Raw genomic sequence first — 26226 nt, 5'->3', positions numbered from 1 at the left:
TGGACAAAATACGGGTTTTTAATTTTAACTTGCAATGGCTTATGTATCAAATTTTGAGAATTTAGTAATATTTATTTAAGACGATGGATTTGTTTTAAGTTTCGTAAATTATTGCAAACTTTTTATGTTATTAGTTTCAATTTTAGTATAAGACTTGTTTAGTTGGTACTTTTTATAATAATAGACTTGTTTTACATTTACCTTGTGAATTAGGTTCCTTTTATGATTCGGTATTTTGCTAATGATAGTTTACATTATCAAATATTTAATGTATTGATCATTTTTTATAACAAGTCAAATATGGAAATTTACGAGATTATGATATTGATGATGATCTATTGGTACACACAAATTCGTCCGAGATATTTGATGCGCGTACCAAGAAACAGAGATAACAATTCAGCATTGTCGGGACATGCTTACACATTGGAGCTCTTGTCTGGATCAGACACACAATGTATTGAATTAATGCGCATGTCTCGTGTTGCATATATTCGTTTGAGCATGCATTTTAGACAACTAGGGTGGCTGCATGATAGTAGACATGTATCAGTAGAAGAAAAAATGGCAATGTTCTTGCAAATTATTGGGCATAATAAGCGTCTTCGCGTAGTGAAGCGTAGATTTCAACACTCTTCACAAACAGTTCATGTGTATTTTCATGAAGTGTTGAGTGCAATGATGAATATGGCAATGGACATAATAGTACCAACAACATTTGACCCGAATTCAAATATTTCGACAAGTTTTAGGAGGTTACACCGAATTTTTAAGGTAGATATTGTGTATTGTTCCATTTTTTCTATCATTGTTTAATTCTCTTCTTGTTTCTGTAACTTATTTTTCATCTAAATGTAGGGAGCAGTTGGTGCACTTGATGGAACACTAGTACATGTCGTTGTTCCAGTTTCAAAGCAAACTATGTACAGGGGTAGAGGAAAGGGTCAGTGCTATCAAAATGTTTTAGGAATATGCGACTTTAATATGATGTTTACGTTCGTTTGGGCAGGCTGGGAAGGGGTAACACATGATTCAAGAGTTTAACAGATACAGTTGCTGATCCGACAAACGGTTTTCCATGGCCTCCCGCTGGTATTACTTTAAATTCAAACTATAAATTCTAATCATTTATACGTTAAATCTGATCTTAAATTATTTTTATTATTATTACAGGTAAATATTATCTTTGTGATGCAGCATACATACATTGAACGATATTGGTTAGGAGACTATCGTCGTAGACGTGCTTTGACTAAAGAAGAAAAATTTAACCATGCTCATGCTCAACTAAGGAATGTCATTGAACGAACTTATGGAGTTCTGAAAAATAGATTTCCGATTTTAGAAAAGATGGCCCCTTTTTATTAGATGTGCAAAGAAATGTAGGGATTGCTTGTTTTGCGGTGCATAATTTTATAAGAAAAGAGCGTATTAGTGATAAATTTTTTGAGGAGCTTGATCAACCCAATATGCCTTTTGATGGTGCGAATGAGGATGGACAAGACCACGAGAATGATGGTACAACTATCGGACCATGGTGGGGGGTCGAAGACATGCAGTATATGGCTAATGTTCGCGATGAGATAGCAACTCGGTTGATGCATTGAGTGAGTGACCAATTGGAATTTATTAAATATTTGACGTTGATTTTAGCGACTTTAATCTTTTATATCAATTTTAGCGACTTTAATGTATTTCCATATTTTACTATTTTTATTTGTGAATGTTATATTTATTATTTGTTTGAATTTTATATTTTATCTATGTTAAATATTTTAAATTTTACATTTTATTAATTATGTAGATCATACTTAATTTTTTTTGTTTATTTATATTTGTTAATCAAAATTAATTAACAAATAAAATGTAGCATTAAATAAGGGTATAATGGGAAGATAACAACATTCAGACATTCAATTATCAAATGGACTTAATTGCTCAGCATTCAGCATTCAGACACAACTCTTATTCATTCAGACACGACACGTATTCAGCGTTCAGCGCTTAATCATGTCAAACGAGCCCTAAAATTTACCCATATATAAAATACTGAATTTCTTCGGGTTACCTTTAAAGATGGAAAAAGCCTAAATAAAAAGCCCAAATAAAAACTCAAAGGCCCGATCAAGCGGCCAGCTGAAAAAACATAAGGCGGTAAAACGTGGCGACTGACAGCAATCTATATATAAGTGTGCAGCGCACGTGAAATTTTTATGAACCTCATTTAAACCCCTCTTTCGTATTTCTTTATGTTTTTTCAGTTTCTAGGGTTTTATCCTTAATCTCGCATTTGATTTTTTTTTTTTTCAAGTTTCTATTTCTGTGTCGAAGCTTCCTTTTTCTCAATTAGATTCAAAACCTTTTTGCTCTATCTCTCTAGAAGCTTCTGTAGTTTTTTCTATTTTTGATTTTGAAGTAGAGAATTTCGGTAATGGAGTTTGGAGGCGCGAAGAAAAGAGGAGTACCAGAGGGCGGCTTCAACGGCAATGGCGGATTCAAGAAATCCAAGCAAGGTCATTATTTTATTGGTTGAATTTTCGTTATATACATGCTTTATGTTGGCCGAATTTTTGATTTTTTTTTTAGTATTTTCTTCTTCCCCGCATATTATTTTGCCATTGCCATCGATTCCGAGTTGTTTTGAAGTTGTATTTATGGAGTAGTGCTTTATTCTCTGTCTAAGTTGAGCTTACTGTGGTTTGGGTTTTTTGCTGCATTTTGCCCTTTGTACTTTTTCCAGTGATTTTTATGCTTGCGTAACTGTACTAGACTTGTATTTGTACTACTCAGATCTCGTAATGGAATGAAATACTCGGTAGTTCGGAATGTGAAATTTTAAATTATTAAGTGAACCTGTAAATTTACCAACTTGGTCGTAATTTGGGTCGAAGCTGTAGAGGTGTGTGCTCTTTTGTGCTTCTGAGTCTGTGCGTTTAGTTGTTTTTCGGAGTTCGTTTGGTTATTTCAAGAAAAAGGCTATTATCGTGAATTATTCATTTTGAGCTGGCTCGATTAAGTCCTTAGAGAACTCTAGCTTAATTTGTTCCGGGTCTGTTCTTGGAAATACAACGGTTATTGTCAATAGTGAGAAACGTGCGGATTCAATATACTTTTCAAGTTTGGAGATTAATTAACTTACATAAACTTTAGCTGAAGAAGATTATTAATTTTCTGTAACAGAAATGGAGTCCTTTACAACTGGTATAGGAAGCAAATTGAAGCCATGCACAAAGTTTTTCAGGTTGTTATCTTAAACCTAATCTAAAATCAATATTGCAAGTACAATTTTTTCATATACTGGTAATGGGTGTAAATTGGCATCAAATTTCGTTTTCATATTACCTTAACGAACGATAGCATTATCTGGACTAATGAATTCGGTATCTGAAGTTGTGAAACAGGTTATACTCTTCATTAATTGATTATGATGGCAATTGAATGGAAAATTGAAGAATGCAGTTTATTTGAATTAACACTTGCTTGGAGTGATGTATCAACCTACTGAATCCACAGGCTCGTTAGTGAAAGCCATAAAAAAATCAATAAGGATAATACTCTATATACTTGTTTTCACTGGTATTATGGTGCAAAAAAATTTGTGCCGTATTTCTTAATGATTAAATCAAGAAGTTAATGGAAATCTGTTGGATCAATTTTGCCCTGCAACCGTGTTTAACTTTTGTGGGTGGTATTTTTCCGGTCAGAAAATACCTTTCAGCGATGCAGTTCTTGCGTAATCATATTTTAGGAGCCTTTTGTGTTGGTATACTTTTGTTTGATTATGCGAAGGGGTGCAGAGTATTATTTGTTCTCTCGGGTTCGAATCTCCGTGTATGCTATAATATAGCTGATTATATCTCGTAGTTTAGTTTAAATACATATGATGCTATGCCATCTTTATTAGTGTTCTCTATAGCAAATATTGCATTTTGTGTGAATGTTATATTGTTTTTACGATCATGGTCACTGTTCCGGTGCCTCGGTCGCAATCCGACGAACTGCAAACTGTGCCTTGGATTTTATTGTGCAAGTCACTTTAGAATCTTGTATAGATACTAAGTAAGCTCATTATGTATTACGTTTCCTCGTTGTAAGAATTAATAAGATGTAATAACCCTGCTATGTTGTAAAAGAATCTCTGAAAGTGAAGTATGTAGGGAGAGGAAATGGTTTGGCTTTCACATATTAGAACAGAATTCTCTGATGTTATTCGTAATATGCGCATAACTTGAATTGTGCAGCTACGTTGGTGTCAACAAAGGGACTGTCACAATAACTTCCTGTAAAAGAAACCTATTTTTTCTTGAATGAACAACTTCTCGTTTTACTGGTTTGCCTAATAATACATTCTTGTTAAGATTATTATTGAATAGATTGTCCCTCAAATCCGAAGCTCCTGTTTTGTGACAAATCACTCTCTTAGCATCTTGCTTGATTTTGATTTTGTTTACGATTTGCTGTCTTATACGTGTGCTCGTTCGTTAATTTCATTCGATATGCATGCAGTACATCCGGGTGTCCATTTGGAGAGGGGTGCCACTTCTTGCACTATGTACCTGGCGGCATAAAGGCGGTCACCCAGATTCTCGGCAACAACCCAGCCCTGCCAGCCGCCAACAGAAATCCAGTAGCCCCACCACCTCAACACCCCCCATCTTTCCAAGAAAACCGCCCGCTAGCTGTCAAAACCCGACTGTGCAACAAATTCAAAACAGCCGAAGGCTGCAAATACGGCGACACATGTAATTTCGCCCACGGCGAATGGGAGCTCGGGAAGCAAACACTTCCACCGCATGATGACCCTCGCTCTAATACGGGACAGATGCCCGGAAGATACGGCGGTGGGGGCGGCGATTATATGGAGGCAGCCCCACCGAACCACGGTATGGCGGCGGCTAGCTTTGGAGCCTCTGCCACTGCTAAGATCAGCATCGATGCTTCGGTTGCAGGAGCTGTTATTGGCAAAGGTGGGGTCAACTCGAAGCAGATATGCAGAATGACTGGAGCCAAGCTTTCGGTGAGAGATCATGAATCGGATGCTAACTTGAGGAACGTTGAACTGGAGGGGTCGTTTGACCAGATCAAGCAGGCTAGTCAAATGGTTCGAGAACTCATAGTGAATATCAGGGCTGGGTCGGGCCCACCTTCGAGGAGTCATCATGGTATGTCGGGACATAATTCTGCTCCTTCGAGCAACAACTTCAAAACTAAACTGTGCGAGAAGTTTACGAGAGGATCGTGCACTTTTGGAGACAGGTGCCACTTCGCTCATGGAGAGGAAGAGTTGCGCAAATCCGGGGTTTGATTTTTTTTTTTTTTTTTTTTTTTTTTTTGTTTCTTTGCTACTTCGTTATTGTTATGAACTTTGTTCGTATCGTGAGGTTGTTGTGGCTTCTTTTGTAGTTGTTTTTCGGCTTTTCTACTCTTATGTGGAAACAGATAGATGACATTTTTTTTTATGTTCCGAGTTATTTAGTGATTTGTTCGATCAATTGCAGTTTATTTAATTTTCGAATTGGTGTAGAATTTGAAATTTTGCCACTTTTTCCACTGTGTTGTAGTGATGGAAACATGGAAAAAAAAAACTATTTTGGGGCTGAAATTGAAACTTTCAAATTGAGAAAATGAGTTTTACACTTTCTGATATAAAACCATAACACCAGAGTCAAGAGCTAGGGCGCACACATTCATAATCATACATAATTCAAAAAGAAAACATAAACATAGAAAACAACTCGAGAATCCCCATTTCTCTAAGTACTCGACTTCTTTTTCAAACTTCGTAAATGTCGCAGCCCACAAGCATTGCACAAAGTCTGCGAAAAAATGAATTTACACTGTTTAATTATAGCTGCAGCAAATTGAAATAATTATGTTGTGATTAATAGGATAATAATTACTTGCGAAATAAGTTACAAGCAGCACTCGAAACTTGAAAAACGGACTTACTTGTGGACCGTCGGGACCTTTTCTCCAAAGAGGAGTGCTATCAGATCCACACACATTGCAAATTTTTGCAGAAGCACCATTTTCTCCATTGTTATTAACCCTTTTACGAGAGGGCGTTTTAGGGTTGTTACGAGACGAACAACCTTGGTAGAACAAATTATAGTTTGTGCCGACACTTTCGTTTCCGATAATATTGTAATAATTACCAGCTGATGAACTATTCAACTCCACCACCTTTCCATTCCCACCTTGTCCAAGTTGCAGTGAGAAATTCACCTGAAAATTAAATGTACAATATATTTTACATGCAATATAGCAATATATACAATACATGCAATAATGCAATATTAGTATAATTGTTTATTATTTAAATGCAAAAATATACAATTAAGGTATAATTTATTAGTATACATCTTTGTTTTCTTCGACGTCTTGTGTGTCATTAATCGATAGTCCCAACTTCAGCGTAAGATCGAGTTCGATTACTTGATCGTTGGTTGAGATCAACGGGTACATTTGAGATTTTCCTTTGCGATTCTCCATTCAAGTAATTGCTCGTCACCTAAAACGTAAAAAGGAAATACGAATCTTTAATTTATCGAATATCATAAATATATATGACGATATATGAAAGACAACAACAAAAAAGCGACGATAGAACATAGCAAATATGTATAAAAATTTACTCTTGTCGGAAAAAAAAAATTTGTATGTAGTTACACGAAACAAAAATTCACTAATTTAAAAAAAAAACGAGTGACAAAAACAATCTACGAAAACACGAAAGACGACAAGATTTTCAGTCAACTTATATAAGCAAACAAGACATATATAGAAAGATGTAAACATACCCTCAATACCAGAAAACGAGTTGAAAAAAATGTATAAATATTATAATTATGTAAAAGCATTTGAAAAAGTAGAAAAACCTATGTGGGTCGATCGAAGATCTTCAATTGCGATAACGGCTACAAAATTAAGATCGATTTATATAGAACTAATAAAAATTAATACATAGTCAATTGTTGTGGTGTGACAGTTCACTTTCTATTATTATTATTCAATCTTAGCTGTGATTTAATTAGTTATTTTCCTTTGCAAGCATTTCATTGTTAGTAAATTCTGCTGGATCGCCTTACATTTAATGAGTGCTGATAAATTACAGCATTTTTTTCATACTTTTGGCGCTAATATTTGAATTTATTTGTTCTCATGTTCAACATTTTTTTTATTTTTTTAATTATATTCCAAAAATGATCATGCAATATTTAATTTAAATTTTAGAAACACCTACCACCTATAACTTTGATGTTTTACTTACTAACTCTTTATCTTTGTAAATTGATAAAACTATATATATAACATTTTTTTTTCCTTTTATTCTCATGTGGTTACTTAAATTATTAGATTTAATGAAGATAATTAATATTTCAATTATGTCGTATGATCCCCAAACATTAGTTCAAGTTATCGTAATTTTTATCGTTATTCGGTTCCAAAGGAAATAAAAATAAATATATTAATAAAAAAATTGAGAGATGCGGGCGATAAAAATAAGTGATCAAACACGGTATGGTCAAAATGGAAGAAAAAAAATATTTTTTCATCAAGTCGAATTGTTGATCGCACAATTGATTAAGTTTTTAAAACCAATTTTCGACAAAATTATCTTTTGTTGCTCATTTCATATAAAAAAAGGTTCCCCCTTAATATATATATATATATATATAGCCAAATTTCATTTCAGGCGATTTTTTTTTTTTGGCGAAGAAAATATTTTTGTCGCACATATGCGACTATAATTTGCGTAATCGTCGCAAATAATTATAATATTGTAATAAATTATAAGTTGATGAACTATTCAAGTACTCCACCACCTTTCCATTACCACCTTCCCCAAGTTGCAGTGAGAAATCCACCTGAAAATAAACGTAGAATATGAGATGCATGCACACCCTCGATTTTTTTAAAATGAAAAATAAAAAAGGTAGATTCTTTACTATCCTACGTGGATAGTAAATTATTATAAATTATTAGATATGGCAATTAATGTAAAATTTCAGAACTTATTTTTATTTCGATAGGAAAATTATGAGTAAAAATAATATTTATTTATATTTTGAGACGAAACATGAGAAACTGTAGTAGTCGAATTATATCTTAACACGTTGAAAACAAATTGTTTTAACGAGATGTGTGTGTGTTTTTTTTATTAGATACATTTTCTACAGTAAGATCAAATCATATTTTTTTGAAAGTTTAATAAACATATATTTATTTAGGGATAAAAGTGGAATTTACATTAGCTATATGTAAAAGGAAATGGGTCCCGAGAATAAAAGAATAAAATAATGTTTAAATAAAGGATTAGAAGATAGAGATAATTTTTTATGCTGACCTTTCTATCCACGTAGGATAGTAAAGAATCAACATTTTTGAGTTGGTTGTAAAATCAAAATGCCTCTGTTTTGGAGCTTTTTACTAAAATGCCATTCAGTTTTTAACCTTTTTTCTATTTTTCTAGCATACACTTTGGAAACTGATCATATACTTAAATGAAATGTAAAATCCCATTAAAATGAATATTTGTAATATTTTTATTTATTTATATGAAAATAAATATTTAAGAACTAATAATAATTATGAATGTCAAGAAAATGATTTGTCATGTCAATTGTGTTGCAATAAGGGGTGGTAAACGAGCCGAGCCGACTCGTGAGCTCGATGAGCCGGCTCGAAAAAAACTCGAACTCGGACTCGAGTTTTTCGAGCTCGAGCCAGTCTTTATTGTTCATAATAATATTTTTATTATATATATATATATATAGTTTATTGTTTCTTTTGTAATTTTTTAAATAATTTTTAATAATTCAAAAATATAAAAAAAATGAACTTGGGCTCGAACTCGACAAAATGGCACGAGATCGAGCTTGAGCAAAAAAAGAATGAACTTGACGAGCTCGACAAAATAGACTCGAGCTCGAGCCTATCAAATGAGGCGAGATCGGCTCGTTCACACCCATAGTTGCAATGATCCAACGATTCTTAGGAGAAAACGACACAACTACATTTTTCGTAACCATTTTGAATTAATTACAAAAACTCGATTTTTTTTTGTCGACCATTGAAGAATTAATAAAATTAGATAAATGAAGCTTTTAATTTATTGATTTTGGCTATGAAAAAATTATTTTTCAATGGATTTGAAAAAAATCTAATGGAAAATGCTGAAAGAGTTTATTTTTTGAGGAATTTAAATATACACAACCCAAATGCTATTTCTTTTTAAAATTCAAATTATGTTATAAATGAGAAAGAGAGGATCGACAAAATGTAATTATATTTTAAATAGCGGTAATCTTATTCTTGAAATTTAATTAGTGGCATCTTTTTAAACACAATTAAAATTTTATGAATTATTAACATTCTATAAACTACATATCTATATCGCAATTCTATTTGTTCACGCATTGTTAAATAAAAAAACTCAATGAATTTTTATTTTGAGTAAATTACAGCCACTCTATGACGTAAAATTAAATTACAAAAAACTCCTTCATATTTAGATAATTACAAATAACTTCTTTAATTATAAAGCTTCACAAATGTTCATTTTGTGGTGTCAAAATTTGTGGAATATTCTAGATTATGTGAAATAATTTTCAATTTGTACCCGTTTTACCTCAATCGAGCTCCAAAATAATTGTGGTGTATCAAAAACTGCATTTTTGCTCAAAACGAGTACATCATTATAAACTATAGAACATTTCACGAAATATAGAAGATTTTGTTAAATTTGACACCATAAGGATGAATAGAAGATTCATAGTTGATGCGTGGTTGTAATTACCCAAACATAAGGGGTTTTTTCGTAATTTGACATCGACCCTAATTTCTTAATTTGGAAAATATTTGAAAAAGAAAAAAAAACATAGTGGCAGCTTCGTAATTCAAAATAAAAACACGGGCATATCTGTAGCACGGCACTCGACACTGCAATTGTTCCCCACACTGCCACATCACTGTCACATAAATCCAAAAAGAAATATTCCCTTTTTTAAGGTAAAAAAAAAACAATATTTTAATTGATTTATTTTTTAGTCAAATAATAAAATATAATAATAAATTTTTAAACATAAAAGACTAACAAAGAAATAAATACACGTAGAATTTAAACAACAAAGTGTCATTCATATTGTAATATATTCCCTCTTCTCTTTCTTCCTTTCTTTGCTTAATAGCTTAAAACCACAGCACCACCACCCTCACTGCTTTTCCCCTCTCTCTCTCTCTTCCCCCATTTTCTCTCTCTAAAAGGGTTTTTAGTTTTTACATTGGAATCTTTTAGCGGCCGCCCTTTTTTTGCAGAACGTTCTTCAACTCAAAAAAGTTTCTGCAGAGAGAAGCAAAAAAAAGTATTTTTGATTTTACCTTTTTTAATTTCCTTTTTTTTTTCTGTATGCGCTGTTGTGCTTTGTTTTCCGTTTTTCTCTTTGTGTGTTTTGTATCTATGTATCAGCTGTCATTGCCGATTAATCCCCTGTTCTATTGATCTTTCTCTTCAATGGTGTTGATTTTTAAATTTTTTTTTTTAAATTTTGCGTTCAACGTCATTATTGATACTTTTTTTTTCTTTTTTTTTTTAAAAATTCCGTCAGCGACAGGTGTGTGTAAGTGTGTTGCTTCGATGAAATATTCATTTTCTATGCACTGGTAATTCTCTAATATATATATACACACTGCACTTTTTCTTCCATTTGTTGCCTTAATTTTTGTTTGGGTTTTGGATGGCTTAATAAAAAGATGTGATTTCTAGGATTTTGGTATTGGAGTGAGTCCTCTAGGGGAAAAAAACCAAGTCAGCTGGCATAAGACAATGGGGGGCCATGGCCCCCCATTGTTTCTCAGTTATCTAGTGTAACCATTAAATCTTATGCTATTTTTCGAGTGTTGCCCCCCTCGGAGACAAAATCCCTGCTCCAATACTGTTCGTTATAACCATTAAATGCTAATGCATGATATCCGTATTTGATCGTAAATTTGTAATCCATTGTATTGGATTCTGCCTGTTCGAGTTTAATTAAAAACTAGCGATTTTATACTATAGTTCCATTTTTCTTTGTAAAAGGTGAAAATGAGCTGCATTGTTGCTCATTTTCAGTGAACTGCGCATAATAATGGTGTAATTGTTGTTTTTGTTTCTTTCTAGAGATCGAGGTATCTGTTTGTTTGCACTGGGTGAGGAAGGAGGATAAATAATAATAAAAAAAATGTCATCGAGAGGAGGACCATCGCAACAGAATCAACCGCTGCCACGTAGGATTCCGCGCACTCAGACAGTGGGGAATCTTGGTGAGTCGGTATTTGACAGTGAAGTGGTGCCTTCGTCTTTGGTGGAAATCGCCCCCATTCTTCGTGTTGCCAATGAAGTCGAGCCTAGCAATCCCCGAGTGGCCTACCTCTGTAAGATTCGAACAATTTCGTATTTTTGTAAAGATACGATATAAAAGATGGACTAGTATGTATCCAATTATAGACATCTTAAATAAAATTGTACGAGTGATTATGTAGTTTCTATGTTTATACTCTCCACGTACTCTGTTTGATAAGATTACATAGTTAAACTATTGCATGGTATGTTTATGAAATTCATAGTTAATGTTTGATGACATATTTATTTCTGGCTTGGAGGATTCTTAATCACGATGGTTAAATTATGCAGGTCGATTTTATGCGTTTGAGAAGGCTCATAGGTTGGATCCGACTTCGAGTGGACGTGGTGTTCGTCAATTTAAAACAGCTCTTTTGCAACGTCTTGAAAGGGTAAGTACGACAACTTCTTCAAGTTGCATTCTAATAAGTATCCATCAAGTTACATACTAGGAACGATATTACTTGTGACGACAACGTTTCACACGAGTTAAATTGACTCTCAAACATAAAAATGTTTCTTACCATTTTAATTTATACGAGGATGATGATGCTTTCAGGAAAACGATCCTACCTTAATGGGAAGAGTTAAAAAAAGCGATGCACGTGAAATGCAGAGCTTTTATCAGCATTACTACAAAAAGTACATCCAAGCTTTGCAAAATGCCGCTGACAAAGCTGATCGGTGAGCTTTCATTAGTGATTCATTCTTTTTACGAAAGGTGCAGATTATATTACATGATGTTTTGTTAGTGGGGAATTCTGAAGTTTGTCTGAAAATTTCAGCGCACAGCTGACAAAAGCATATCAAACAGCTAATGTGCTCTTTGAGGTTTTGAAAGCAGTTAACCAGACGCAATCTGTGGAAGTTGATCGTGAGGTAATTTCCCTCTTATTTTAATGTTATTTTCTCCAGCAAAATATTATAGTTTTGTTGAACGACAATAAGAAGTAATATTCATTGTTTGCTATTCAATGAATTTACAGGTATTGGAAACTCATGATAAAGTTGCGGAGAAGACAGAAATCTATGTCCCGTATAATATTCTACCTCTTGATCCTGATAGTGCAAATCAGGCAATAATGAAATATCCAGAGGTATTTATGAAATCAATTTGTCTCATTTAATTTTTATTCCTATTATGTTTCTTTTTCCTTTTGAAAATCTTACTTGTATTGATTTTCAGATTCAAGCTGCCGTACATGCGCTTCGGAATACGAGAGGTCTTCCTTGGCCTAAGGACTATAAGAAGAAAAAGGATGAAGATATCCTTGACTGGCTTCAGTCTATGTTTGGTTTTCAGGTGAAATAGTTTAGCTTGGTTTCCGTGTTTTTCCATTTTTGAATGATAAAATTCATTTTTCACTTTTAGAAATATTACGTATTAAATTAGAAGTCGGGATGATAATAGAGTGAATGTCTAGTTCAATCAAATCATCTTTTTGCTGTTGACTAATTTGCAGAAAGATAGTGTGGCAAATCAAAGGGAGCATTTGATTTTGTTACTTGCAAATGTACACATACGACAGTTCCCAAAGCCAGATCAACAACCCAAGGTTTGTCTTCTGCAAACTTCTTCACACACACACACACACACACACACATATATATACAGTATACTAACCAATTAGTTTCCTGTTTCTTTTTCTTTTTTTGGAAGGGTCGGTTATTTTTCGTCTCATGTTTTTGTGGAAAGTTACCTCTGACACCAATTCATATGTTTTTATCAGTTGGATGAACGTGCTCTAGATGAAGTGATGAAGAAGCTTTTCAAGAATTACAGGAAATGGTGCAAGTATTTGGATCGGAAGAGCAGCCTGTGGTAATTGCCTTATTCTAAAATTATTGTTGAGATAACAATTTCCTACTTCATATCTAAATTTTATAATCCTGAACTTGTGAAGGCTTGATTATTCTTTTTTAATTTTCACGTCATCAAAGTACAGTTTAGTACTTCAGATATCTATATATGTTTGTCATTGGAACGGGACAAGGAGTTTTTTCAATTTTATTATCGACTTTAAGAAAGTATACTAATATTGACTCAACCATGACAATAATTCTACATTATAATTTTATTCAATGGCAGGTTACCTACTATACAACAGGAAGTGCAGCAGCGTAAATTGTTATATATGGGGCTTTATCTTCTTATTTGGGGAGAAGCTGCTAATTTACGATTTATGCCAGAGTGCCTCTGCTACATTTATCATCATGTAAGCAAATTAATTATGTTAGACTTAATTTGTTATTGCATCTTATGTTACAATACGAAATGCTACGTGTCAGAAAATGATTCGTTGTTTTTATCCGTCAGATGGCTTTTGAACTTTATGGTATGCTTGCTGGAAATGTTAGTCCGATGACTGGCGAAAATGTCAAGCCAGCTTATGGAGGAGAAGAAGAGGCATTCCTAAGAAAAGTTATCACCCCAATTTATGAAGTGGTTGCTCGGGTATACCCTACATTATATGTATATATTCCATTTTATTTAATTATGTTAAAAAAAAGTTAATTTGCCTGTGCTTTGATTTAACTCCAGTAAAAACTTTTTCAATTCAGGAAGCTGCAAGGAGCAAAAAAGGAAAATCAAAACACTCCCAGTGGAGAAATTATGACGATTTGAATGAGTACTTTTGGTAAAATGATATCTCTCATTTCTATAAATATGCAATTGCCATTAATTTTTCCTTATTATTATTAATAAATTTTTTTAATGAAAATTGCAGGTCTGTAGATTGTTTTCGTCTGGGATGGCCCATGCGTTCTGATGCTGATTTTTTCTGCAAGACTGTGGATCAGCTTCAAAGTGAAAAAAATGGAGTAAGCATGACATTGGATTTTCAGCTTAAACAAAATTTTTATCCAAGTTTTGAAATTGACAATGTTAAAACTTAAAACAATCGGCGCCCGATAATTAAAAGCTTGTCAGGCACTTGCAGAAATTATAAATTCAGCTATGCCATTTTCTGACTTTCATTGCTATATTGATTGATGGAAATACGTGTATATTTCTTTCTTTCTATGCACATCCTCAAATATAAATTGTCATCTAATTTGAGTAAACATGATTTTTCTGAAATTTAGGAGACAAGGTCTACAAAAGATCGGTGGGTGGGGAAAGTAAATTTTGTCGAGATCCGTTCGTATTGGCATATCTTTAGAAGCTTTGACAGAATGTGGAGTTTCTTCATATTATGCTTACAGGTGTGTTCTTCTGTACGTTATTACAGCCATTGTCCATATATTATTTAACGTTAACGTCTAATCAACTTATTCATGCATGAAGGCTATGATCATTATTGCCTGGAATGGCTCGGGACAGCCAAGTTCGATTTTCGATTCTGGTGTTTTCAAGAAAGTACTGAGCATCTTTATAACTGCTTCAGTTTTGAAACTTGGACAAGGTATGCAAGTATTAGATATTATAACTATTGTGTTTTCTTTTTCCTCGTATATTCAATTAAACTTTTATTGTGAAAAAAAAAAAAACTTTTATGCAGCTGTTCTTGATGTGATTCTGAGTTGGCAAGCTAGAAAGAGCATGTCCTTCCATGTCAAATTACGATACATTCTAAAAGTTGTCTCTGCCGCTGCTTGGGTGATTATTCTCCCTATTACGTATGCTTATTCATGGAAGAATCCACCTGGCATTGCTCAAATTATCAAACACTGGGTTGGGAATAACTCAAATTTTCCGTCACTATTCATATTCACTGTCGTTATCTATTTATCACCGAATTTGCTTGCTGGCGTTTTGTTCCTTTTCCCCTTTGTTCGTCGGTTCCTTGAGAGTTCCAACTATAAAATTGTGATGCTATTGATGTGGTGGTCTCAGGTATGTATGTATTTGAATTTGTATGATTCGAATATGTTCTAATCGATAAAATAAAAGAGAGTAATGCCGTGTTTCTGTTTATGTATGTATTGCAGCCTCGGCTTTATGTTGGAAGGGGAATGCATGAAAGTACATTTTCTCTCTTCAAGTAAGAAATCAATACAAAACCTATGTCTCTGCAAAGTGTAAACTTCATCATATGTGATATATAAATTCCTTTGAAATTATCAGGTATACGGTATTCTGGGCGCTCCTTTTGATTACAAAGTTGGCTTTCAGCTTCTATGTCGAGGTGCCTACCTTTCCTATTTTCTTGATTTTTTTTCCGATGTTTTTGCATGTATTTGTATTTTTGCTTTTTTAATGTTTAATATTATGTATATTCATTTTACTGCCCAAATTTTTCCATAACAGATAAAGCCTTTGGTTGGTCCAACTAAAACCATCATGAGTGCTCATGTATCAAACTATCAGTGGCACGAGTTTTTCCCCGATGGTAATGTATACACGCACACACAGAGAAGCACTTGGACATAAAAAAAAAAAATTGTCACTAACTTGGCTTGTATTTATTGAGTTTCCACATTATTGTTTTTGCAGCAAAGAACAATATTGGAGTTGTGATCACTATCTGGGCACCAGTTATTCTTGTATGGATTATTCTTTTATTTTCAGCTATTGATTCCTCTTTAATTCTTTTCCTTAGACAATAATTCATGTAACTTTCCTTTTAGGTCTACTTCATGGATGCACAGATCTGGTATGCTATATTCTCTACTCTTTTTGGAGGCATATATGGTGCATTTCGTCGTCTTGGAGAGGTAGCTGATTCTGTTTTTTTTTTTTTTGAAATCGACTGTGATTCTAACTATCGTAACATACTTTTATATGTTGGGTGTTTACCTTTGTTGTCGTTTATTTTTGAAGATTCGAACTTTGGGAATGCTTAGATCCCGATTTCAATCACTACCTGGTGCTTTTAATGCATGCTTAATGCCAGAGGAGAAAAATGAGTTGGTGAAAAAGAAAGGGCTGAAGGCTACATTTGCCCGCAAGTTTGAAGTGGTAACATATTTTTCATTCCGTTTCTTTGCAGTTCATAATATGTACAGATAATTGACTAAAGCATGATCATAACTAAAATTAACTCTTAGTTGATTTGAATTATCATTGTCACAGATCCCAGCCAGTAAAGAGAAAGAAGCTGCAAGGTTTGCTCAGTTGTGGAACAAAATTATTACAAGTTTCAGAGAAGAGGATCTTATAAGTAACAGGTGATCAGTCATTTCTTTGTCCCTTTTTTCTTTCTCATTTAATTAGCGGAAACAAAATAGAAATGAGACATATATATGCATCTTCTGTTTAAATGCTCAACTTGCTTCTATTTTTAGGGAAATGGATCTGCTCTTAGTTCCATATTGGGCCGATCGTGATTTGGAGATAATACAGTGGCCTCCGTTTCTTCTTGCCAGCAAGGTTTGGTTTTTACCGCCTGTTTTCCTTTTAAATATTATTTAATTTTGTTAATCTGGTAGAAATGATTGGACCTTGACATTGGATTACAACTTTTCTTTGGCTAATTTCATTTCATCAAACAGATCCCAATTGCAGTGGATATGGCTAAAGACAGTAATGGCAAAGACAGTGAGCTGAAAAACCGGATCAAATCCGATGATTATATGTATTCTGCTGTCTGCGAGTGCTACGCTTCGTTCCGAAACATCGTCAAATTGCTAGTTCGTGGCAGCAGAGAGAAAGAGTAAGCAACACAAGTCACTCCTTGATATTTGACATCAGCAACATTTTCTTCGTTTCCTTAAATCGTCTCGTGTTTCAGGGTTATCGAATACATATTTTCCGAAGTTGACAAGCATATAGAGGAGGATAATCTATTAATCGAGTACAAGCTGAGTGCTCTTCCAAATCTTTATGATCTCTTTGTTAGGCTCGTCAAGTACTTGGTTAGTATTTTTCTGTACTAAAATTTCATTTTCCTTTAAATATTATAGGTTCTTATTACTGTTGATTTGGTGATGTGTAAACTTAGTCGAATTGTCCCACTTTGCAGCTAGACAATAAGCAAGAGGATAGGGATCAAGTTGTTATTCTTTTCCAAGATATGCTTGAAGTCGTGACCCGAGATATTATGATGGAAGATCACATATCCAAGTAAATTTATTTATTTATTTATTTTGCTAATTATGATCACATATTAGAGTGTTCTTATTTGACTGTAATTTTCTGTGAATAGCTTATTAGATTCTATCCCGGGTGGACTGGGGCATGAAGGAATGACCCCTCTTGATCAACAGTATCAGTTGTTTGCATCAGCTGGAGCCATTAAATTTCCAACTCCCGGATCGGAAGCTTGGAAAGAGAAGGTAATTAAAAAATCGAAAATCGAAAATCGAAATGTCACAACAACTAAAACTTTTTGACATCTACCCCTTCGTTTAACTGTTCAAATATTTTCTTTATACACAGATCAAGAGGTTGTATTTGTTGCTGACGGTGAAGGAATCTGCTATGGACGTGCCTTCGAATCTAGAAGCTAGAAGGCGCATTTCCTTCTTCTCAAATTCTCTGTTTATGGACATGCCTTCGGCCCCTAAAGTCCGCAATATGCTGTCTTTCTCGTGAGTCGTTTTGGTCCCTATTTGTCCGCAATATTCTTTGTCTATTTAAATTATGAATTTAACTAAGATACTGTTCCTACTTAGTGTTTTGACTCCATATTACACGGAGGAGGTCCTCTTTTCGTTGCCTGAGCTTGAAGTGCCTAATGAAGACGGTGTTTCCATTCTCTTCTACCTGCAGAAAATTTTCCCAGGTTTGTGCTTAAGGTGGTCGTACTACCATGTACAACGGATTCCTTCTTTTCTACCTATCTTAGAATTAAACTAATGCAGATGAATGGAACAATTTTATGGAGCGTGTCAAGTGTTTCAACGAAGAAGAACTTAGAGAATCTCATGAATTAGAAGAGCAACTACGACTTTGGGCATCATACAGGGGCCAAACATTGACAAGAACTGGTATGAATGAGTATACTTCCATTTATTTTTGTCCTATTTTGTCCTTTTTCTTTTCATTTGAGGTTTGAAGTAGGTTCGTTTTGTAACGATGAAGTCGTAGTTCTGTCGACTTGGTTATTGACTAGTTTAATTTGTAGTTCTGTCGAATTAGTATTTCATGTCAGGAATTTTCATTACTTCATTTTAGTGACCGACACTTTAACTAAATTTGCAACAGTGAGAGGGATGATGTACTATCGCAAAGCGCTAGAACTTCAAGCCTTCCTCGATATGGCAAAGGATGAAGGTACTCTATTTTGTACCCTGATATCCTTGAAAGAGAACGTCTTTTTTCAGTACAAATTATTGCAGTACGAACATTTATCTTTTACAATTTTAAACAGATTTGATGCAAGGCTATAAGGCCATTGAGTTGAACGAAGATCAGATAAAGGGAGAGAGGTCTCTATGGACACAATGCCAAGCAGTTGCAGACATGAAGTTCACATTTGTTGTATCTTGTCAGTTATACGGTATTCAAAAACGATCTGGCGATCCTCGTGCTCAAGATATATTGAGGCTTATGACAACGTAAGACTAATAGAGCTATATTATAAGGCTGTTTTTTTTTTCTTGTAACAGCGTTACCTAATTAAAAAAACATTTCTCTAAACAGGTATCCATCACTTCGAGTAGCATATATAGATGAAGTTGAAGAACCAAGTAAAGATAGGACCAAGAAGATTAATGATAAGGTGTACTATTCCACTCTTGTGAAGGCTGCTTTGCCAAAGTCCAATTCTTCGGAGCCCGGACAGAATCTGGACCAGGTAAAATGGAAATGAAAATAGAAGTCGATAAATAAAGATGGTATAATAGATAAATATACGGTTCAAGCTATTAATGGATAGCTGCAAATGTGCAGTGGTATCATAGATAGAGGCATATCTAATTGGTGAATGACATTGGAAGGCTAATTCATTTTCACGACAGTTTTTTTTTTATCATCCTACTTGCAGTATGATAGGTGTGTGTCTCATTTGCAGGTTATTTATCGTATAAAACTTCCGGGACCTGCTATTATGGGCGAAGGAAAACCTGAAAATCAGAATCACGCGATTATTTTCACACGTGGAGAAGGTTTACAAACTATCGACATGAATCAGGTATAGTTTCTTTTTTTTCCTGCCCATGTGAGTTGGACTATTTTGCCCGAGTACTGAAATGAATATCCAATTTAGGATAACTACATGGAAGAAGCTCTGAAAATGAGAAACTTACTTCAAGAATTTCTTAAAAAGCATGATGTGAGGCATCCATCAATTCTTGGTTTGAGGGAACATATCTTTACTGGAAGGTAGGCTCCGAGTCTTTATTTTTCTTTTTTTCTTTTTTATTGAGTCTTCATTAACATTTCGGGGCTTAAAAAGTGTTCGTGTACTCCTGCTTCAGTGAGTGACAAAATATTCTCTTACATTATGATGCAGTGTTTCTTCTCTTGCTTGGTTTATGTCGAATCAAGAGACAAGTTTTGTTACTATTGGTCAGAGATTGTTGGCCAACCCTCTGAAGTAAGTTATACTATTTTAATCACCCACATTTCCCGCTTTGTACATTATTGATTGTTGTGTGTAATGTGTAGGCAATCTAATTGACTAGGTGATACTCTATCTTGGGGTTCTATGTAGTGCCACATCTAAGCTTTAATTGTGTCAAAAAATAATTATCCCATCCGAGGAAATTTAAAAACGAATCAAAAAATTGATTTCATAATAGAATTGTTTTGAACTATATTTTTTTTTTAACATGTATGTATCTTGTGATTGCCTCCTTGTGCAGGGTTCGGTTTCACTATGGTCATCCGGATGTTTTCGATAGGATATTTCACCTTACTAGAGGTGGGGTTAGCAAAGCCTCCAAGATTATCAATCTGAGCGAGGATATTTTTGCCGGTACGGTAGTACGGTCAATAATATTGGGTGCTGGTTGTATACACGCTGAACTTTCTTTAAATGGACGGCAATTTCTTGACTTTCTATCTCTATCATAACTCTAATTGCAGGCTTCAATTCGACACTTCGCGAAGGCAATGTTACCCATCACGAATACATACAAGTTGGTAAAGGCAGAGACGTAGGCCTTAATCAGATCTCTCTGTTCGAGGCAAAAATTGCCAATGGCAACGGAGAACAGACATTGAGTCGTGATTTATATAGGCTGGGCCATCGTTTCGACTTCTTCCGAATGCTTTCTTGCTATTTCACCACAATCGGATTCTACTTCAGTACCTTAGTATGTCATACATATGTTTATTCTTTTTCTTCTTTTATTTTTCTTTTATTTTTCCTGACCTTGATGTAAACCTATGGCAGATTACGGTGCTCACTGTTTACGTATTCCTTTATGGACGTCTTTACCTAGTTCTTAGCGGACTCGAGAAAGGGCTAAGTCAAATACCAGGAATCCGAGATAACAAGCCGCTCGAAGTCGCTCTCGCCTCACAGTCATTCGTCCAAATCGGATTTCTAATGGCACTCCCAATGATGATGGAAATCGGACTCGAAAAGGGTTTTCGAACCGCACTAAGCGAATTCATACTCATGCAGCTACAGCTCGCACCTGTTTTCTTCACATTCTCGCTCGGAACAAAAACACACTACTACGGAAGAACACTACTCCACGGAGGAGCAAAGTACAGGCCCACTGGCCGTGGATTTGTAGTCTTCCATGCGAAATTTGCAGATAACTATCGACTATACTCTCGCAGCCACTTTGTGAAGGGCCTCGAGCTAATGATACTGCTCCTCGTTTATCAAATATTCGGCCAGTCTTACAGAGGCACCGTTGCGTATATATTAATTACTGTATCTATGTGGTTTATGGTCGGCACTTGGCTTTTTGCTCCGTTCCTTTTTAATCCTTCCGGCTTCGAGTGGCAAAAGATAGTGGATGATTGGACTGATTGGAATAAGTGGATTAGTAATCGAGGCGGTATCGGTGTGCCGCCAGAGAAAAGTTGGGAATCTTGGTGGGAGGAGGAGCAGGACCATCTTCGTCATTCGGGCAAACGTGGGATTGTTGCTGAGATTATTTTATCGTTACGGTTTTTCATTTATCAATACGGGCTTGTCTATCATTTGAACATAACAAGGCATACGAAAAGTGTTTTGGTATGTCTTTCGTTTTTGAATTTCCCCCTTTTCAATCGGCTTTTTTGGTCGAATATAATTCTTTCGAAGTTGTTTATAAATGCTTGCGTTGCCTACTGCAGGTTTATGGTATATCGTGGCTGGTGATCTTTGCTATACTTTTTGTCATGAAGGTGAGTGTAATTCTTTAATTCTTCCCAAATTGGTGTCCTTTTTTTTTTTTTTTTTTTCTTTCTTTATAATTAATTTCTCTTGTTTTTTTTTATATATTTAAACAGACAATCTCTGTTGGAAGGAGGAAATTCAGTGCAAATTTCCAGCTCGTTTTCCGGCTAATAAAGGGTTTAATATTCGTCACATTCGTATCTATCCTTGCTATTCTGATTGCCCTCCCACATATGACACCGCGCGATATTCTTGTCTGTATACTCGCATTCATGCCTACTGGTTGGGGTTTACTTCTGGTGAGTCATACTATTGTTCTTTTGTAATAAACTTCTGATGTAACATTTTTTTAATTCTTTTTTTTTTTTTTCGAAACTTGAAGATTGCACAAGCGTGTAAGCCTGTAGTACAAAAAGCTGGATTCTGGGGTTCGGTTAGAACACTAGCACGAGGGTACGAGATAGTAATGGGATTGCTTCTGTTTACGCCAGTGGCGTTTCTCGCATGGTTCCCGTTTGTGTCTGAATTCCAAACACGAATGTTGTTCAACCAAGCTTTCAGCAGAGGTCTTCAGATTTCTCGTATTCTCGGTGGTCATCGGAAAGACAGGTCCTCAAGGAGCAAGGAGTAATTATTTTTTTTACTACTACTTACTGCCTTCAGTATGCAGTTATTATTAACATTGTTATTACTCTTATCATTATTACTAATTTAGTATTGTTTCCTTGTTAAGCTGCTATATATGTTTTTATCCTTGTAATTTATGTTTGCATGGGGCAGCATTTTCGAGCAGCATTTTTGTAACAGAATGATTAAACTTTTATCCTGAAATATGAAATTTTAATGTTAAAAGGAGCCTGATATTTCAAGCAGTTTTATTTTCTTTGTTCTCTTTATTTCTCCATGCAACTTTATTTTTTCTAGATTAATAATTTTTAAAATAAACACAAGAAAGATTAATGAAAATTAGTTACTTTGTCGCCCACTTGGTAAATTTATTTTTAAAAGAGCAAGACGAGAAAAAAAAGGTTGTGCAACGACTATTTGTTTACATTTTTTAGAAGGTAAGCGGATGTTTTTTTCTATTTCCAAAACAAATTTCTAGTTTTATACTATTTATAAAACTAAGATCATGTTTGTTTGATAATTTTATCCAGAAAATCTTATTTTTTCTCATCAAATTATATTGGAAATACACTATTTATACTTTTTTCAATTTTCAAACCTACTAAAACCTACTAACTAATATATATATTTTATTCCACCAACTCATTTCTCTCTACTTCTATTCATCACTCCTCATTAATATTTACACTATCTCCTCTCATTTTTCTCTCCTCATTAATATCTACACTCTCTCTCTTCCCAATTTCTCTTTCTTCTTCTAATAATAATAATAATAATAATAATAATAATAATAATAATAATAATAATAATAATAATAATAATAATAATAATAATAATAATAATAATAATAATAATAATTATTATTATTATTATTATTATTATTATTATTATTATTATTATTATTATTATTATTATTATTATTATTATTATTATTATCGTTATTAAAAATAATATTCATTATAGAAGTAGTAATAATAATACTAATAAATAATAAAATAATTATAATTATAATAATATAAGAATATAAATAATAATAATAATAATAATAATAATAATAATAATAATAATAATAATAATAATAATAATAATAATAATAATAATCACTATCATCATCCTCAATCATTATATTCTACTTTTGCACGTACTTTCGTAGAGAAAATTCACCACAATCAAACATATTCTTATTTCTACACCTACATAAAACGAAAGATACCCCTTCATCTAAACATATTCTCATTTTCTACACAAAAATCAATAAACTACTTTTTTCCATCATAAATTTTAAAAACTAGAAATTCCCATTGGAAACATAACCAAACATCCCCTAATACTTTTTATACTTTTTACTAGGACCGGCAATTGAGCCGGGCCTGCCGAAAGCCCGATGGCTCGGCCCGATTTTATTTGAGCCGAGCTCGATAAATTGTGAGCCGGGCCGAGTTTGAGCCTTTTTATTAAACCCAATTAAACTATGAGCCAAGTTTGAGCTTAACATGGCTCAACCCGAATAAAGCCCGACTAAGTTTAATATATATATATATATATATATATATATATATATATATATATATATATATATATATATATATATATATATATATATATATATATATATATATATATATATATATATATATATATATATATATATATATATATATATATATATATATATATATATATATATATATATATATATATACTTAATTCATAAATTTAATCAAATCGAATCTCGAGAATCTGAAAAGTTTTTTAATGTAAAAAATATTAAATTTTTCTTCATTCATATAAATATAAAACCTAGTATATGCAAAATCCTAACGTTAACAGTATGTTGCAAAATTTAAGTTGAGGGTTTCTCTTGTCATCAATGGAGGTAATCTTAATTTATCACTGTTTTTTACTTTAAATGATTATTCTAGATATAAGTTTATCTTAATTTATCATTGTTTTCGACTTGCAATGAGTATTTTTAATTTATCATAGTATAAGTTTTTTTTTTTTTTTTTAACATGTTCGGTTACAAATGTAATTTATATATTGCCCGATAAAAGCCCGATATAAACCCGAAGCCCGAAAAAATAAGTGAGCCGAGTTTGAGCCTATAGGCATGAGGCCCGATGGTATTTGAGCTTGAGCCTCTAAAAACGAGGCCCGATGGTATATGAGCTTGAGCCGACCCAAGCTCGGCTCACATGGCCCGATTGCCAGCCCTACTTTTTACAGATATTAATTTTTGCAAGTTTTTGTGTTATAAATTGGGTGATGAAAAAAGTATTATATTAGAAAATAAGTAGAGCGGAAGACCAAGTTATATTGCCAAACAGGAGCGACTATTTTAAAAACGGTTTTTTCTCACTTCAATACCAAAAAAAAAATTAGATAATAAATAGGTAATGGCATAAATACCTCTAATGAAAATTATTATAAAAATCTCATTTTTCTTTCTTCAATACCACACACACACCAAAACCTCTCATACCCCTCTCCTCATCCCCCTTCTTTCCTTCTCCCCCTCCTCATTCACAACTGCTCCAAAAAAACCTACAAAACTAAAGAAATTAAAATCTCACAAAACATACAACATGAAGCCGCAAGACAACAAAATAGTAGTTTACATGAACGGAGAATCCATTGAATTTGTATTCATGTCTTTTTTTAACTTGGAAGTCGATTTTCAAGTTTTTTTTGTTTAAACCCGTCCTCATTTTTCAACACATGTTGAATATTTGTTTTCTTTGACACTTGCATGTCGAAAAATGTGAAGAAAAAAAACTGTTAAAATTCTACACCAATGTGTCAAAATTTGGACAAAATTCTACCCATTGGTGTGGAAAATGTGGAGAAAAAAAATAGTTAAATACGTGTCGAATTTTGTGACAAAATTTGTACACCTTGGTGTCGAATTTTAACTGGTTTTTTCTTCACATGGTTCGACACATATACGTCGAAAAAGCACAAAAAATCGACCTGCATTTTGTTGAGGACGGGTTTCAAAAAAAACAAAAACATGAAAATTGGTTTCCAAGCTTAAAATAAACATGAAATGCATAATTCAATGAGTTCTCCGTTCACGTTAACTACCATTTTGTTGTCTTGTAATTCCATTTCGCAAGTTTTGTGAGAATCTTCATTTCTTTGGATTTGGAATTTTTTTTGGATGGTTTGTGAATAAGAAAAAGGAGAAGGTTTGCGAAGATAAAGGAGATGGATGGTCTTCCGACGTTTGTATGGCAAGAGAAGGACGGCTAATGACGGCGGTGGTTGAACGGTGGCCAACAGTGGCAATGTCAGCAACGGCTACGGTGGTGAGCGTCGGTCTGGGAGGGAGGGTTTTGCTTTTCTTTTTTTTTGGTATTGAAAATATCAATTTTGTATGAAAATGTGGTTTGAAATTTGAATAAGTGAAATATATGATGAGAGGTATTACTTTGCTAATAGTTTTTTTTTTTTTTTTTTTTTTGTATTTATCTAAGAAAAAAATGAATTTTGTTAAGATATGGTATTCAACTTGATGGTATTGAAATGAGAAAAATCCGGTATTTGTTTTAGCTGCCCCTTGCGAAACACGTGAAAATGAAAGATATAATGTCAACTCAAATCTCCGACTTGGGATGGTAAACGAGCTGAGGCGCTTGTGAGCTCGATGAGCCGACTCGAAAAAAGCTCGAACTCGAACTCGAGTTTTTCAATCTCGATCTTGAGCTTGTTTTTAGTTGTTTGTGAGCTCACGAGCCTTTTTATTATTAATTTTTTTTTTTTTGCTTTTATATAATATTTTATTTAAATAATATATAATAATATAAAATATTACAGAAATAATATAAAAAGAACATATAAATATTAAAAAATATATATAATTACAGCTTATTGTTTATTTTGAATTAGTTTTATTATAATCTAAATATTTTTTAATAATAAAATTTAATAATTAAAAAAACAACAACATGAGTTTGGGCTCGAGCTCGAGCCAAAAAAATGAGCTCGAGCTCGAGTCTGCCAAAACGGACAGTTGGGCTCGTTCACACCCCTAGCTCCGACAACCAAAATGAC

General features: G+C 33.6%; 3 protein-coding genes across 4 annotated transcripts; all 3 read left to right on the top strand.

Annotated features, from left to right (window-relative positions):
• The first annotated feature begins 564 nt into the window (after window positions 1-564).
• Window positions 565-1607, top strand: LOC105950131 (uncharacterized). The gene is made up of 5 exons (XM_012973448.1): window positions 565-774; window positions 859-943; window positions 1010-1020; window positions 1174-1296; window positions 1455-1607. Exons 1-5 carry the CDS (start codon window positions 565-567, stop codon window positions 1605-1607), a joined length of 582 nt encoding a protein of 193 aa, XP_012828902.1.
• A 606-nt stretch (window positions 1608-2213) lies between these two features.
• Window positions 2214-5492, top strand: LOC105950236 (zinc finger CCCH domain-containing protein 14). The gene is made up of 3 exons (XM_012973582.2): window positions 2214-2513; window positions 3181-3241; window positions 4507-5492. The coding sequence occupies exons 1-3, from the start codon at window positions 2432-2434 to the stop codon at window positions 5303-5305; spliced, it is 942 nt and encodes a 313-aa protein (XP_012829036.1). The 5' UTR covers window positions 2214-2431; the 3' UTR covers window positions 5306-5492.
• A 4623-nt stretch (window positions 5493-10115) lies between these two features.
• Window positions 10116-22398, top strand: GSL12 (glucan synthase-like 12). 2 transcript variants are annotated; one of them, XM_088814432.1, is made up of 44 exons: window positions 10123-10364; window positions 10608-10662; window positions 11159-11412; window positions 11672-11772; window positions 11940-12064; window positions 12166-12259; window positions 12367-12477; window positions 12567-12683; window positions 12844-12936; window positions 13111-13202; window positions 13470-13596; window positions 13698-13835; window positions 13943-14019; window positions 14110-14203; window positions 14468-14587; window positions 14670-14787; window positions 14884-15218; window positions 15314-15366; window positions 15450-15510; window positions 15633-15714; window positions 15819-15868; window positions 15953-16039; window positions 16146-16283; window positions 16398-16492; window positions 16610-16694; window positions 16817-16977; window positions 17056-17179; window positions 17287-17387; window positions 17470-17599; window positions 17703-17854; window positions 17939-18048; window positions 18128-18253; window positions 18471-18539; window positions 18637-18823; window positions 18909-19062; window positions 19279-19398; window positions 19474-19589; window positions 19720-19803; window positions 20072-20184; window positions 20295-20524; window positions 20605-21402; window positions 21504-21554; window positions 21660-21845; window positions 21929-22398. In XM_088814432.1, the coding sequence occupies exons 3-44, from the start codon at window positions 11220-11222 to the stop codon at window positions 22175-22177; spliced, it is 5847 nt and encodes a 1948-aa protein (XP_088670558.1). In that variant the 5' UTR covers window positions 10123-10364; window positions 10608-10662; window positions 11159-11219; the 3' UTR covers window positions 22178-22398. The 2 variants fall into 2 exon arrangements, with proteins under 2 accessions (XP_012828961.1, XP_088670558.1); XM_012973507.2 differs by lacking the exon at window positions 10608-10662 and having other exon boundaries at window positions 10116-10364.
• Window positions 22399-26226: the final 3828 nt, after the last annotated feature.

The sequence above is a fragment of the Erythranthe guttata genome, chromosome 14 (assembly GCF_056151865.1).
Source record: "Erythranthe guttata isolate IM_541 chromosome 14, IM_541, whole genome shotgun sequence".
Classification (NCBI taxonomy): Eukaryota; Viridiplantae; Streptophyta; class Magnoliopsida; order Lamiales; family Phrymaceae; genus Erythranthe; species Erythranthe guttata.
Note: the sequence above shows the minus strand (reverse complement) of the source record. Positions and strands in the feature narration are given on the sequence as shown.

What these genes read in the sequence shown, in the direction of transcription:
- LOC105950131 (XM_012973448.1), top strand. Translation starts at nt 565, where the DNA reads ATGGCAATGTTCTTGCAAATTATTGGGCATAATAAGCGTCTTCGCGTA. An exon ending in GGTTACACCGAATTTTTAAG is followed by an intron (nt 775 to 858) that starts GTAGATATTGTG and finishes ATCTAAATGTAG; the next exon opens with GGAGCAGTTGGTGCACTTGA. An exon ending in CTCATGCTCAACTAAGGAAT is followed by an intron (nt 1,297 to 1,454) that starts GTCATTGAACGA and finishes TTTTTTGAGGAG; the next exon opens with CTTGATCAACCCAATATGCC.
- LOC105950236 (XM_012973582.2), top strand. Translation starts at nt 2,432, where the DNA reads ATGGAGTTTGGAGGCGCGAAGAAAAGAGGAGTACCAGAGGGCGGCTTC. An exon ending in ATTCAAGAAATCCAAGCAAG is followed by an intron (nt 2,514 to 3,180) that starts GTCATTATTTTA and finishes TTTCTGTAACAG; the next exon opens with AAATGGAGTCCTTTACAACT. An exon ending in CCATGCACAAAGTTTTTCAG is followed by an intron (nt 3,242 to 4,506) that starts GTTGTTATCTTA and finishes ATATGCATGCAG; the next exon opens with TACATCCGGGTGTCCATTTG.
- GSL12 (XM_012973507.2), top strand. Translation starts at nt 11,220, where the DNA reads ATGTCATCGAGAGGAGGACCATCGCAACAGAATCAACCGCTGCCACGT. An exon ending in CGTTTCTTCTTGCCAGCAAG is followed by an intron (nt 16,695 to 16,816) that starts GTTTGGTTTTTA and finishes TTCATCAAACAG; the next exon opens with ATCCCAATTGCAGTGGATAT. An exon ending in AAACTATCGACATGAATCAG is followed by an intron (nt 19,399 to 19,473) that starts GTATAGTTTCTT and finishes TATCCAATTTAG; the next exon opens with GATAACTACATGGAAGAAGC.